The 13,214-nt window shown below is 42.8% G+C and overlaps 1 protein-coding gene across 2 annotated transcripts in view; it reads left to right on the plus strand.

Moving 5' to 3' along the window:
* The window catches only part of LOC132394542 (SLAM family member 5-like), a 143,247-nt gene extending 131,518 nt beyond the window's left edge, over positions 1-11,729 (plus strand). For both annotated transcript variants that reach the window (XM_059970830.1, XM_059970829.1), the window contains exons 2-3: positions 6,440-6,769; positions 10,922-11,729. In XM_059970830.1, coding sequence (XP_059826813.1) covers positions 6,440-6,769; positions 10,922-11,253 — 662 coding nt within the window. In that variant the 3' untranslated portion in view covers positions 11,254-11,729. The remainder of the gene's footprint in view (positions 1-6,439; positions 6,770-10,921) is intronic.
* Positions 11,730-13,214: the final 1,485 nt, after the last annotated feature.

Below are 13,214 nucleotides of genomic sequence, written 5' to 3' on the forward strand. Positions count from 1 at the left end.
TAAGCCAGCAAGTATCTTGTGGAGGCGAGTTTCTTTATTTACCTGAGCCACGTTTGTCGTTGCATATTGGGGGTCTGGTGCGGAGGAGACTTTCCGCATGGACCTTCGGTGCCTGACTGAGGCAAATGATCTGCTTGTCAGGCCATCGCGAGCATTCAGGTGCTCCGAGTAGAGCGTGCAGCCATTTAATGATCTAAAAGTGCAAAATAAATAAATATTTATTTATTGCGTTATCGCGTAGGAGCAAAATCACCAGGTCTATATTTGGCCTGGAAATTAGGGAAATAACCGTCCAGAACGGAGCTGCAAACCGCGTCACTACAATATACTTAATTCCAAAGTAAATCATTTTTTGTAAAAGATGTAGTGAAGATTAAGTTAGTGTCAACAGATTATTAGTTCAACCTTAGATCCACAGAACAGCACTACACATACTGGCCCCTCGGCCCAGTATGTCGTGCCGAACTTTTAGACCATAACACCATAAGACATAGGAGCAGAATTAGGCCATTCGGACCATCGAGTCTGCCCCACCATTCAATCATGCCTGATCCTATTTTCCCCTCCTCAGCCCACTCTCCAGCCTTCTGGCCGTAACCTTTGATGCCCTGTCCAATCAAGGAACTGTCCAGCTCTGCCTTAAATACTCTCACCAACCAGGCCTCTAAACCTGTCCGTGGTAATAAATTTCATAAATTCACCACTCTCACGCTGAAGAAATTTCTACGCATCTCTGTTTTAAATGGACGGCCCTCTATCCTGAGACTGTGCCCTCTTGGCCTGGACTCCCCCACCATGGGAAACATCATTTCCACATCAACTCTGCCTACGCCTTTCAACATTCAAAAGGTTTCAATGAGACTCCCCCTCTCCCATCCTAAATTCCAGCGAGTGCAGGCACAGAGCCATCAGAAGTTCCTCATATGATAACCCTTTCATTCTCAGAATCATCCTTGTGAACCTCCTCTGGACGCTCTCCAATGCCAGCACATTTTTTCTTAGATGAGGAGACGAAAACTGGTGAGGCCTCACTGGTGCCCTATAAAGCCACAGCATCACGTACTTGCTTTTGTATTCTGGACCTCTTGAAATGAATGCTAACACTGCATTTGCTTTCCTCACCACCAACTCTACCTGCAAGCTAACCTTTATGGTGTTCCGCACAAGGACTCCCAAGGAACTCTGCAGCTCAGATTTTTGGGTTTTCTCCCCATTTAGAAAATAGTCTGCACATTTATTTCTACCACCAAAGTAGAATGCATTTTCCAACATTGTATTTCATTTGCCACTCTCTTGCTCATTCCCCTAATCAGTATAAGTCCTCATTAGCTTACCTGTTTCCGAAACTCAACCTGCCCCTCCACCAATCTTCATATCATCTGAAAACTTGGCAACAAAGTCATTTATTCCAACATCTAAATCATTGATATCCAGCATAAAAAGAAGTGGTCACAACAGCAATCCCTTTAAACACCACTGTTCACTGGTAGCCAACCAGACAAGGATCCTTTTATTCCCACTCACTGTCTCCTACCACTCAGCCAAAGCTCTAAATTTGCCAGTAATTTTCCTGTAATGCAATGGGCTCTTAACTTGTTAAGCAGCCTTATGTGTGACACTTTGTCAAAGGCTGTCTGAAAGTCCAAATATATAACATCCTCTGCATTCCCATTATCTATCCTGTGTGTAATCTCCTCAAGGAATTCCAACGTGTTTTTTCAGGCAAGATTATCCCTGAAGGAAACCATGCTGATTTTGTCCTATCTTTTCCTGTGTCACCAAGTATTCCATAACCTCATCCTTACCAACCACTGAGGTCAGACGACCTGGTCTATAATTTCCTTTTTGCTGCATTTCTTCAATTTCTTAAAGTGTGGAGTGACACCTGCAGTTTTTCAGTCCTCTAGCACTATGCCAGAGTTCAATGATTTTTGATAGATCATTACTAACGCCTCCACAATCTCTACCACAACCTCTTTTAGAACCCAAAGTTGTTCCTGAGTGACTTATGTACCCTTAGGTCTTTCAGATTCTTAAGCACCTTTTCCCTTGTAATAGTTACTGCACTGACTTATCTTTCCTCATACCCTTCAACATCTGACACACTGCAACTGTCTTCCAAAGTGAAGATTGATACAAAATGCTAATTTAGTTCATCTGCCATCTCATTGGCCCCGGTTATTATTTCTCTGGCCTCATTTTCTGGTGGTTCTTTATCCACTCTCATCTCGGTTTTATTTTTTACATACTTGAAAAAGCTTTTGCTATCCATTTTGATATTGTTTGCTCGTTTGATTTCATATTTCATTTTAACCTCCTGATGATTTTTTAGTTGCTCTCTGTTGGGTTTTAAAACCTTTCCAATCCTCTGTCTTCCCACAAATTTCTGCTTTGTTGTATGCTTTTACATTAGCTTTTACTTCCTTTGTCAGCCTTGTTATTCTATTTTGCCATTTGAGTATTGTTTGTTTTTGGAATACATCTATCCTGCACCTTCCTTATTTTGCCCAGAAACTCATGCCAATGCGGATCTGTTGTCATCCCTGCCAGCAACTCCTTCCAATTTACTTTGGTCAACTCTTCTCTCATACCACTGTACTATCCTTTTCTCCACTGAAATATTGCTAAGTCAGACTTTACTTACTCCCTGTCAAATTTCAAGTTGAACTCAATCATATTGTGATCATTGCCTCCAAAGGGTTCTTTTACCTTAATCCCCTAATCACCTCTGATTCATTACGTAACACCCAATCCAGTATAGCTGATGCCTCAGTAGGCTTAATGACAAACTGCTCTAAAAAAGCCATCTCATAGACATTCAACAAGCTCACTCTCTTGGGATCCATTTCCAACCTGATTTTCCCAATCGAGCTGCATGTTGAAATCTCCCATGACTATCATAATATTGCCCTTTGAACATAACATAAGAAATAGGAGCAGGAGTTGGCCATCTGGCCCATCAAGCCTGCTCCACCATTCAATAAAATCATGGCTGATCTGTCCACGGACTCATCTCCACCTACCTGCCTTTCCCCCATAACCCTTAATTCCCCTTCTAGGCAAAAATTTATCCGTGCTTGCTTTAAATATATTTACTGATGGAGCCTCCACTGCTTCATTGGGCAGAGAATTCCACAGATTCAGCACTCTCTAGGAAAAGCAATTCCTCCTCATCTCCATCCAAAATATATTCCCTGAATTCTACAGGCTATGTCCCCTAATTCTATTCTTACCTACAAATGGAAACAACTTTGTTTCCTGTATTTTATCTATCCTTTTTATAATTTTATTTGTTTCTTTAAGATCTCCTCTCATTCTTCTGAATTCCAGTGAGTACAGTCCCAGGTGACACAACCTCTCCTCATAGACTAACCCCCTCATCCCTGGAATCAATCTGGTGAACCTTCTCTGCACTACCTCCAAAGCCAGTATATCCTTCCTCAGGTATGGAGACCAGAACCGCATGCAGTACTCCAGGTGCAACCTCACCAGTACCCTGTGCAGTTGCAGCATAACCCTGCTCTTAAATTCAATCCCTCTAGCAATGATGGCCAACATTCCATTTGCCTTCCTGATAGCTGCTGCACCTGAAAGGCAACTTTTTGTGATTCATGCACAATGCCCTTTCTGTCCCGCCTCTTCTATTTTCTGTTGTCCACTTCCCAGCTGCTGCTGAGAGGCCTATATATAAGTGTCATAAGGGGCCTTTACCCTTGCAGATTCTTAATTCAACTGACAAGGATTCAATGTTTTCCAATCCCACGTCCCATCTTTCTACTGATTCGATGCCATTCTTTACCAGCAGAACCATGGCACCCTCTCTGCTGACCTTCTTATCCCTCTGATACAATGAGTGACCTTGGACATTCAGCTCCCAACTACAACAATCCTTCAGGCACGATTCAATGTTGGGTACAACATCATACCCTACAATCTATAAAAATGCAACAAGATTATCTACCTTATTTTTTGTACTCCAGTATAGAGATATAATATCTTGAGTACAGTATTGGCTGCCCTTTTAGAATCTGCATTCCTAATGCACTGATACTCACCTTGCATGCTGTAGTTATATTTTATCATCTGTCTGCCCTTCCTGACAGTCTGACTGCAAGCTATCTTTGCTTTTTTACCATCCGTCTTATCCTGAGTCCCTTCACTCTGGTTCCTGCCCCGATCCTCCCTAACTGCTCTAATAAATCAGCTCTCATGTTCCCCTCAGATTCAGGTGCAACCTATCACTTTTGAACTGGTCAGACTCAGAAGAGATCCCAATGATCCAAGAACCTGAAGCCCTGTCGCCTGCACTGGTTCTCACCCACACATTAATTTGCAAATCACCCTGTTTCTACCCTCATTGGCACTGGAGTTTAAAAAAACAGAGGGGATTTCATTGAAGTTATTGAACGGCTTAGATAAAGTGAACCGGAGGAGGATGCTTCCTACAATGGAACAGTCTAGGATCATGGGGCATAGCTTCAGAATGGAAGGACCTCCCTTGGGAACGGAGATGAGAAGGAATTTTCTTTAGCCAGAAGGTGGTTAACCTGTGAAATTCATTGCTACAAACAGTTGTGGAGGACAAATCATTGCGTAGATTGAAAGCAGAGGTTGAGGTGTTCTTGATTAGTACGGGTATCAAAGGTTTGGGGGAGAATGCAGGAGAATGGGGTTGAAAGGGGTAATAAATCAGCCAGGATGCAATGGCAGAGCAGACTCTATGGGCTAAACAGCCCAATTCTGGTGAATATTCACAAGACTCCTCAGAATATTCACATACAGTTGGGTCAAAATATTTTGCCTGGTTGGTAAACACTTGAGTAAACCTAAGACTCTGAAAATTAGTGTTGTGTGGTTGACTCTAGGTACACAAACCCCAGCTATTGATTGCATCACAGAACATGTCTAATGCCTGTTTTGATGTAGGCCAACTTACACGGCCCTGATGCCTGTAATTTGGCAGTTGCACATGGGAATGAATTATGGTTGTCAGTATTAATGGCAATGCTTCTGTATCATAAACTTCATACTTGGTTAGCAGCTGCCTTGCCTTAACAGACCCCGCTGTCAACAGCCTGAGCAGAAACCTGTCCCAAGAAGTTCGAACTGGGGGGTTCTGGTTACGAGGACTGCAAAAGTCCTTCACTATGGATCACTGTACACTCAGCCTTGCATGAAGCATGGCTTTTCTGTCAGAATCCACTTTCCTGCTTCAATTGTCTTCCTCCTTGGTCAATAGACAATAGACAATAGACACCAGGTGCAGGAGTAGGCCATTCGGCCCTTCTAGCCAGCACCACCATTCACTGTGATCATGGCTGATCATACATAATCAGTACCCCGTTCCTGCCCTCTCCCCATATCCCTTGACCCCGCTATCTATAAGAGCTCTATCTAACTCTCTCTTGAATGCATCCAGAGACTTGGTCTCCACTGCCTTCGGGGGCAGAGCATTCCACATATCCACCACTCTCTGGGTGAAAAAGATTTTCTGCATCTCAGTTCTAAATGGCCTACCCCTTATTCTTAAACTGTGGCTTCTAGTTGTGGACTCACCCATTAGTGGGAACATGCTTCCTGCCTCCAGCGTGTCCAGTCCCTTAATAATCTTATATGTTTCAATCAGGTCCCCTCTCATCCTTCTAAATTCCAGTGTATCCAAGCCCGGTCGCTCCAATCTTTCAACATATGACAGTCCTGCCATTCCGGAAATTAACCTTGTGAACCTAAGCTGCACTCCCTCAATAGCAAGAATGTCCTTCCTCAAATTTGGAGACAAAATCTGCACACAATACTCCAGGTGTGGTCTCAACGGGGCCCTGTACAGCTGCAGAAGGACTTCTTTACTCCTATACTCAATTCCTCTTGTTATCAAGGCCAGCATGCCATTAGCTTTCTTCACTGCCTGCTGTACCTGCATGCTTGCTTTCATTGACTGATGTACAAGAACACCTAGATCTCGTTGTATTTACCCTTTTCCTAACTTGACTCCATTCAGATAGTAATCTGCCTTCCTGTTCTTGCCACCAAAGTGGTTAACCTGACATTTATCCACATTAAACTGCATCTGCCATACATTTGCCCACTGCCCCAACCTGTCCAAATCACCCTGCATTCTCATAACATGCTCCTGACATTTCACACTGCCACCCAGTTTTGTGTCATTAGGTATGAAGCCTGCCTATAACAACCATGTAGCTTGCATTGCTATGTGGCATTTGACAGGAATCTGACACAATAGATGAGAAAATGGTGAAGGTTTGGTACAGGGTTGGTACAGGAAAATGGCACTGAGGTAACAAAAAGCACCGCTGTGTCTGGTGTTGTTCCCGCATGTCTCCTTCCCTTTGTCCCACAGGTGTGAAGATGCCATACAATGAAACTATGGACACTAACATATTGAGACTAATGACTCTAATTACTTGTCCTTCTGTTTCAGTTCTGGCAGAGTCCGATGGGAATCCGGTTACTCGTCGAGTGGTGAATGGGGCACTGGGACAGTCAGTCACTTTGCCAGGAAACGTACCAGGAGAAAGCATTTCAACCATTACTTGGGACTACATAAATTCACCTAATCAAAAAAAGTTTCCATTATGTGAGAAATATCCAAACAATCCAATAAAATGTTACAGAGAGAGGATCACGTTAAACCCGGAGGACTACAGCCTGGAAATACAGAACCTAACAGACAGTGACAAAGGTTTCTATGTAATTAAAGCAAGGGTGGGTGGGGCTCTCCATGAAGAAGTGATGAAACTGGAAGTTCATGGTAATATGCTTCAAAATTTAATATAAATTCTGACCTAACTTTTTTTAAGCAGACAAAGATGAAAGTGGAGATGTTTGTGGTCTGAGCTAAAGCCTGTGGGACACACAAGTCAGAGGAATACTGAAACTCTGCTCAGAAGCAGCACTTGTTTGTTAAAAAACTGGTTGGAAGCACTGTCTGTTTAAGTACTGATGCCAGAAAAATGGATGGGTCCTTTTATGGAGGGAACCCTAAGAACCTGACTTAGTGTAGATAATCTCTTATGGCAGGGATTCTCAACCTTTTTTTATGCTATGGACAAATCCATGAAAAAGAGGTCCATGGATGCCAGCATGAAAACCTGTGTCTTAAGGTGTTTCTAGCTGTCATGTGGGTATTCATTCTTTTTTCCCAGAATCTAGGTTTGCTAGAGCTGTTGGGAGGGTTTAAACTAGTTTGGCAGGGAGGTGGGAATCAGATTGTGAGTGCAGAGATTAAGGTAGAAGGACAAGGGCATGATGCTAAGAGTTCTGAGTTGATGAGGAAGGACAGGCAGGGGACAGAACATAATTGTAGCCAGTTAGAGGGGTTGAAATGTGTCTATTTCAACACTAGGAGTATTAGGAATAAAGGGGATGAACTTAGAGCATGGATCAGTACGTGGAACTACGATGTTGTGACCGTTACTGAACCTTGGCTGAACAAAGGACAGGATTGGCTGATGCAGGTACCGGGGTTTAGGTGTTTTAAAAGGAGTGGGATGGGAGGTAGAAAAGGCGACGGGGGGTGGGGGGAGTAGCATTACTGGTCAGGGATAGTATCACAGCTACAGAAAGGGAGGACGGTGCAGAAGGAGTGTCCATGGAGTCAGTCTGGGTGGAACTCAGAAATAGGAAGGGATCAATCACTGTGCTGGGAGTAGTCTATAGGCCCCCAAATAGCCCTCGGGAAACCGAGGAGCAGATAAGCAGGCAGATTTTGGAATGCTGCAGGAATTACAGGGTAGTAGATATGGGTGATTTCAACTTCCCTCGTATTGACTGGCACCTCCTGACTGCAAGGAGGATAGAGGGGGCTGAATTTGTCAGGTGTGTTTAAGAAGGATTCCTGGCACAGTATGTGAACCGGCCGACGAGAGGAGAGGCTATACTGGATCTAGTTCTGGGTAATGAACCTGGTCAGGTGGCAGACCTGTTGGAGGGGGAACATTTTGGTGAGAGTGACCACAACTCCCTTAGATTCAGCATAGCTATGGAAAGGGATAAAACCAGATGAAATGGTAAAGTGCTTAACTGGGGAAGGGCTAACTATGAAGGGATGAGTCAGAAACTAGCGAGAGTAAACTGGAAAAAGGTGTTCAAAGGGGAAAGCACAGAGATAATGTGGAGGAAGTTTAGGGACCACTTGTGCTGGGCTCAGGATAGGTTTGTCCCACTGAGACAAGGAAAAAAAGGTAGGAAAAGGGAACTGTGGCTGACAAAACATGTGAGGCAACTTGGCAAGAGGAAGAAGGAAGCATATGTTAGATATAAGAAGCAGGAAGCAGGAAGGGCTCATGAGAAATACAGGGTAGCCAGGAAGGAACTTAAGAAAGGACTTAAGAGAGCTCAAAGGAGGCATGAGAATGCCTTGGCATGTAGGATTAAGGAGAACCCCAAGGCGTTCTATGCGTATGTGAAGAATAGGAGGATGACGATAACGAAGGTGGGACCGCTAAAGGATAAAGAGGGCAACATGTACCTGGATGTGGAGGAGGTTGGGGAGGTCCTAAATGAATACTTTGCTTCAGTATTCACAAGTGATCAGGGTGAGGTCGAAATAGAACAGTTGTGTGTGCTGGACAATGTGGAGATTAAGGAAGAAGAAGTGTTGGATCTTCTTAAAAACACCAAGATTGTTAAGTCCCCAGGGCCGGATGTGATACACCCCAAGTTACTGTCGGAAGTGAGAGTAGAGATTGCTGGAGCAGTAGCTATAATCTTTGAATCCTCTTTGGCTGCAGGGGAGGTGCCAGAGGACTGGAGAATGACAAATGTAGTTGCTTTGTTTAAAAAAGGTAATAGGGGAAATCCTGGGAACTATAGACAGGTGAGTCTTACGTCAGTGGTCTGCAAACTATTGGAAAGGATTCTTCAGAATAGGATATACGAGCATTTGGAGAAGTACAGTCTACTCGAGGATAGTCAACATGGCTTTGTGAAGGGAAGGTCGTGCCTCACAAGCCTAATTGAGTTTTTGGAAGAGGTAACAAAATAAATTGATGAGTGTAGGGAGGTAGATGTGGTCTACATGGATTCTATCAAGGCATTTGACAAGGTCCCCCACGAGAGATTCATCCAGAAAGTCATGAGGCATGGGATCAGTGGAACCTTGGCTGTCTGGATAAAAAATTGGCTTACAGGAAGAAAGCAGAGGGTTGTAGTGGAAAGAAAATATTCTGCCTGGAGGTCAGCGACTAGTGAAATGCCGCAAGAATCTGTCCTGGGACCCCTGCTCTTTCTGATTTTAATAAATGACCTAGATGAAAAGGCGGAAGGATGGGTGAGTAAGTTTGCAGATGACACGAAGATTACAGGAGTTGTGGATGGAGCTGTAGGTTGTCGAAGGTTACAAGAGGATATAGACAGGATTCAGAGTTGGGCAGAAAAGTGGCAGATGGAGTTCAATCCGGACAAGTGTGAGGTGATGCATTTTGGAAGGACAAACCAGAAGGCTGAGTACAGGATTAATAGTCAGTTACTTAAGAGTGTGGATGAACAGAGGGACCATCGGGTTCAAATCCATACACAGGTTGATAGGATAGTTAAGAAGGCCTATGGGATGCTAGGCTTCATTAATAGGGGGATTGAGTTCAAGAGTAGAGAGGTGATGTTGCAACCCTAGAAATCTCTGGTGAGGCCACAATTAGAGTATTGTGTTCAGTTCTGGACACCTCATTATAGGAAGGATGTGGAAGCTATGGAGAGGATGCAGAGGAGATTTGCAAGTTGTCTGGATTGGAAAACAAGTCTTATGAGGCAAGGTTAGCAGAGCTGGGACTTTTCTCTTTGGAGCATAGAAGGATGAGAGGGAACTTGATAGAAGTCTACAAGATTATGAGAGACATAGATAGGGTGGATAGCCAGTACCTGTTTCCCAGGGCACCAACAGCAAACACCAGAGGGCATATGTATAAAGTTAAGGCAGGGAAGTTTAGCGGAGACATCAGGGTAAGTTTTGGCACGGAGGGTTGTGGGTGCCTGGAATGACTTGCCAGGGATGGTGGTGGAGGCTGAAACATTAAGGGTATTTAAGAACCTCTTGGACAGGCACATGGATGAAAGAAAAATAGAGGATTACAGGGCAGTTTACAGTTTAGTACTTTTTTTTAGGGAATATTTGGGTGGGTACAACATCGAGGGCTGAAGGGCCTGTACTGTGCTGTAGTATTCGAGTGTCTAGTGTCTAATCCACAATGTTCACTGGTGGTAGGTGGGGGAGGAGATTCGTCAGCAGTATTAACCTCTCCTTCTGGAAACAGAATTGAACAGTGCAGAAGAGATGTGAAAGTGAAGGACAGGAGACAATGGTGCTGGTCTATTCAGCTTGCTTTCTGACAATCCAGGTAGAACATGGACAACATGTGTAAGGAATGTTCCTGGCATTCACAAAGCTGTTTACACAAGTTCTATTTTGGTTTTCTTGTCTAAAACTTGGCATAGATAATCACAGGAATTCCAACCAAATTCTGGCAGTCTGGTTCTTGGGATGGACGAGATTTGAGTAGACCTGCATTCTTTTGAGCTTAGAAGAATGTGATGTAATTTCACTGAATTTATGAAACAAATCTAGGAGGTGTTACTGTTGTGGATACATAGGGCTATCTTCCCAGCGTAATAATGCTTGATTCAGAGTAAATGTTAGGTTATTTAGGAACGGTAAGCTTGAGGTTGATGAATATTTGGTATGTTCTACTCTAGAAGACATAGGAGACTTAATTATTTATGTCATTCAATATGAAAGTAGATATATGTTTTGCATATTACAAGAATTTGGGATATTGTAAAAGTGTGACTGATGAAGAGCAGAGCAGGCTTCTCCCAGCCCTGTATCAGAAGATTTCATGAGAGGCTCTTGGCTATTACCTACTTGTTGACAAACCATTTTCTTTATTTGTGTTTTTCTTACAAATAGAAAGCATGTCAAAACCTGTAATAAATACCGTCCAATTCATCTCAGATGAAGTATGTAACATCAGTTTGCACTGTTTACTGGAGCGTGGCTCGGAGCCAGTTTACACTTGGTGGACAGGACGTGATGAGGTCATGACCGATGAGTCACATGTACTGACTGATGGAGGGAGAAGTCTGGAATTGTCCTTAAGGCCGAGTGATAACAACACAGTGTACAACTGCACAGTGAGGAACCCTGTCAGTGAGGCATCTTCAAGTGTGGATGTAGGAAGATTCTGCCTAGTCACAGAAGGTGGGTCCATTACCTTTACAAACCCCACAATTTTTTCTTAAAAATTAACCATTATTTATTCCCTTTCTCTTCTAATCTCAATACACTTACAATAGATCAGATCAGGTCTGAGACAGATCTATGATTTTTAGGAACATGCATTCTGAGCAGAATGCTCCAGACGTATCCTTGGTGCCCTATTCGTTCTGGCCCCTCTATGGGTCCGTCAGAGCTTGACTGCAAAAAGTGAGAATCACTCAAGTCCAACACCACTGAAACCACTCTGAAACTGAGATTCATGTTTGAGCTCATCTCTCCTTCACCTGTCTGTGCAATTGCATATCTTATTAAACAGTCTGTCACAAATTCTCTGAGGTATAATCGAGACAATAAAGAATCTAAAAGGACGGTGGTGGTGAGAACACTAAATATGTTGTGTCACAGGGCTTGGGAGTGGCCAATATGCCAGCAAACCTTAACATAGTAAAGGATCTTCTTTCCTCCCACATTGTCATCTAGTTTTCATTCATCCGTGTGTTTATCTGAGAATCTTATTTGTGTCTCTAATGTATGTACCTGTACCATCACCCCAGACAGTGCATTCCATGCACGATCCACTTTCTGTGTAAAAAAACATATCTCTGATATCTGCTCCAATATGATCCAATCACAATAAAATTATGCCCTTTTATATTAGCCATTTCTGAATAGCTGTCCACTTTTTTTGTCTGGAAAAAGGTGCTGGCTACCCAAGCTTATCCACCTTAATATATCATTGCTATTTTTCCATTAGCAGACGTTTTCATGGCTTTCAGCCACAGATAAAAGGCAAAAGGCACAAGCAATAGAAGGGAACATATTTTTGAATGGAGCGGTTAAAAGTTAGTGAAAACAGAGTTAAATCTGCTCCTATATCATATGATCTTATGGTCTTACTGACTTTCCGCTTTTAATCTAGTGGCTTTATTTTTCTCTGGGCTCAATCCTGGGTTGAAATAAAATATTTTTAATTAACTTACAGAATCTTTCTATTACTTAAACCATCAGATTCAGCAATTTAGTTTTGATTGCCTTGAACTTGACAGAAAAAAATTATCTGAAGTTAACTACTAATCATGGGGAAATTTTAAAATTTAAATCTATTTAGAAATGTAGAATTCTGGTCCAAATGAGCTTGTGCTGCTCATTAAACCCATGTAAGGAATTACCGTACTCACACAAACATCTTTGGAATTTGGGAGGGAACCAAGGCACCAGGAGGAAACTCACACAGGTATGGGGAGAACATGCAAACATTTCGCAAACAGCAGTAGGAAATAAACCCGGGTCACTGCCTCTTTAATAACCTTAAACTGGCACTTTGGTAACATGCTGTCCCATAAACACAGTAAATGAGGACCAGTAAGAAAAATTGTCAAAAATAAAGTCAGTGTTAGAGGTCATTTGAATGCTGAATGAGTATGGTGAATTTGTGAAATTTATTGCCACAGATGGCAATGGAAGCCAAGCAGTTGGGTATATTTTGAGTAGAGGTTGATAGGTCCTTGATTTCTAAGGGCATCAAAGGTTACAAGAGAATGCAGGAGAATGGAGTTGAGAGGGAACATTTTAAAAACGCCATGATGGAATGGTGCAGCATATCAATGGGCTGAATGGATTCATTCAGCTCCTCTGTCATTTGGTCTAATCCTTGGTCGGAATCAACTGAGATGCTTGGCGTTATACGCCACCACCCATATTTTCTTCAACAGTACCATTTTTGTTCTCTTTCAGGAAGAATTCCATTGATGATTAACTTGGTTTAATGATTTTTTTAATGTATCAGGACGATGAGGGAAGAATTGGCTAGATAATTCTTATTCTGAAAGGTTCCAGCTGAGGACAGGGCCAAGATGTAGAATGTTCAGATCTGCTGTTTGTTCATTTTAAGTGTTTTTGTCTTCTCCCTGCAGAACTTTACAGTGCAGAAGGAAGCCATTTTACTGCATGATTCTAATAGTATTATCAGGTGATCCAATTCTCC

This window comes from Hypanus sabinus, chromosome 5 (genome assembly GCF_030144855.1).
Source record: "Hypanus sabinus isolate sHypSab1 chromosome 5, sHypSab1.hap1, whole genome shotgun sequence".
Taxonomy (NCBI): Eukaryota; Metazoa; Chordata; class Chondrichthyes; order Myliobatiformes; family Dasyatidae; genus Hypanus; species Hypanus sabinus.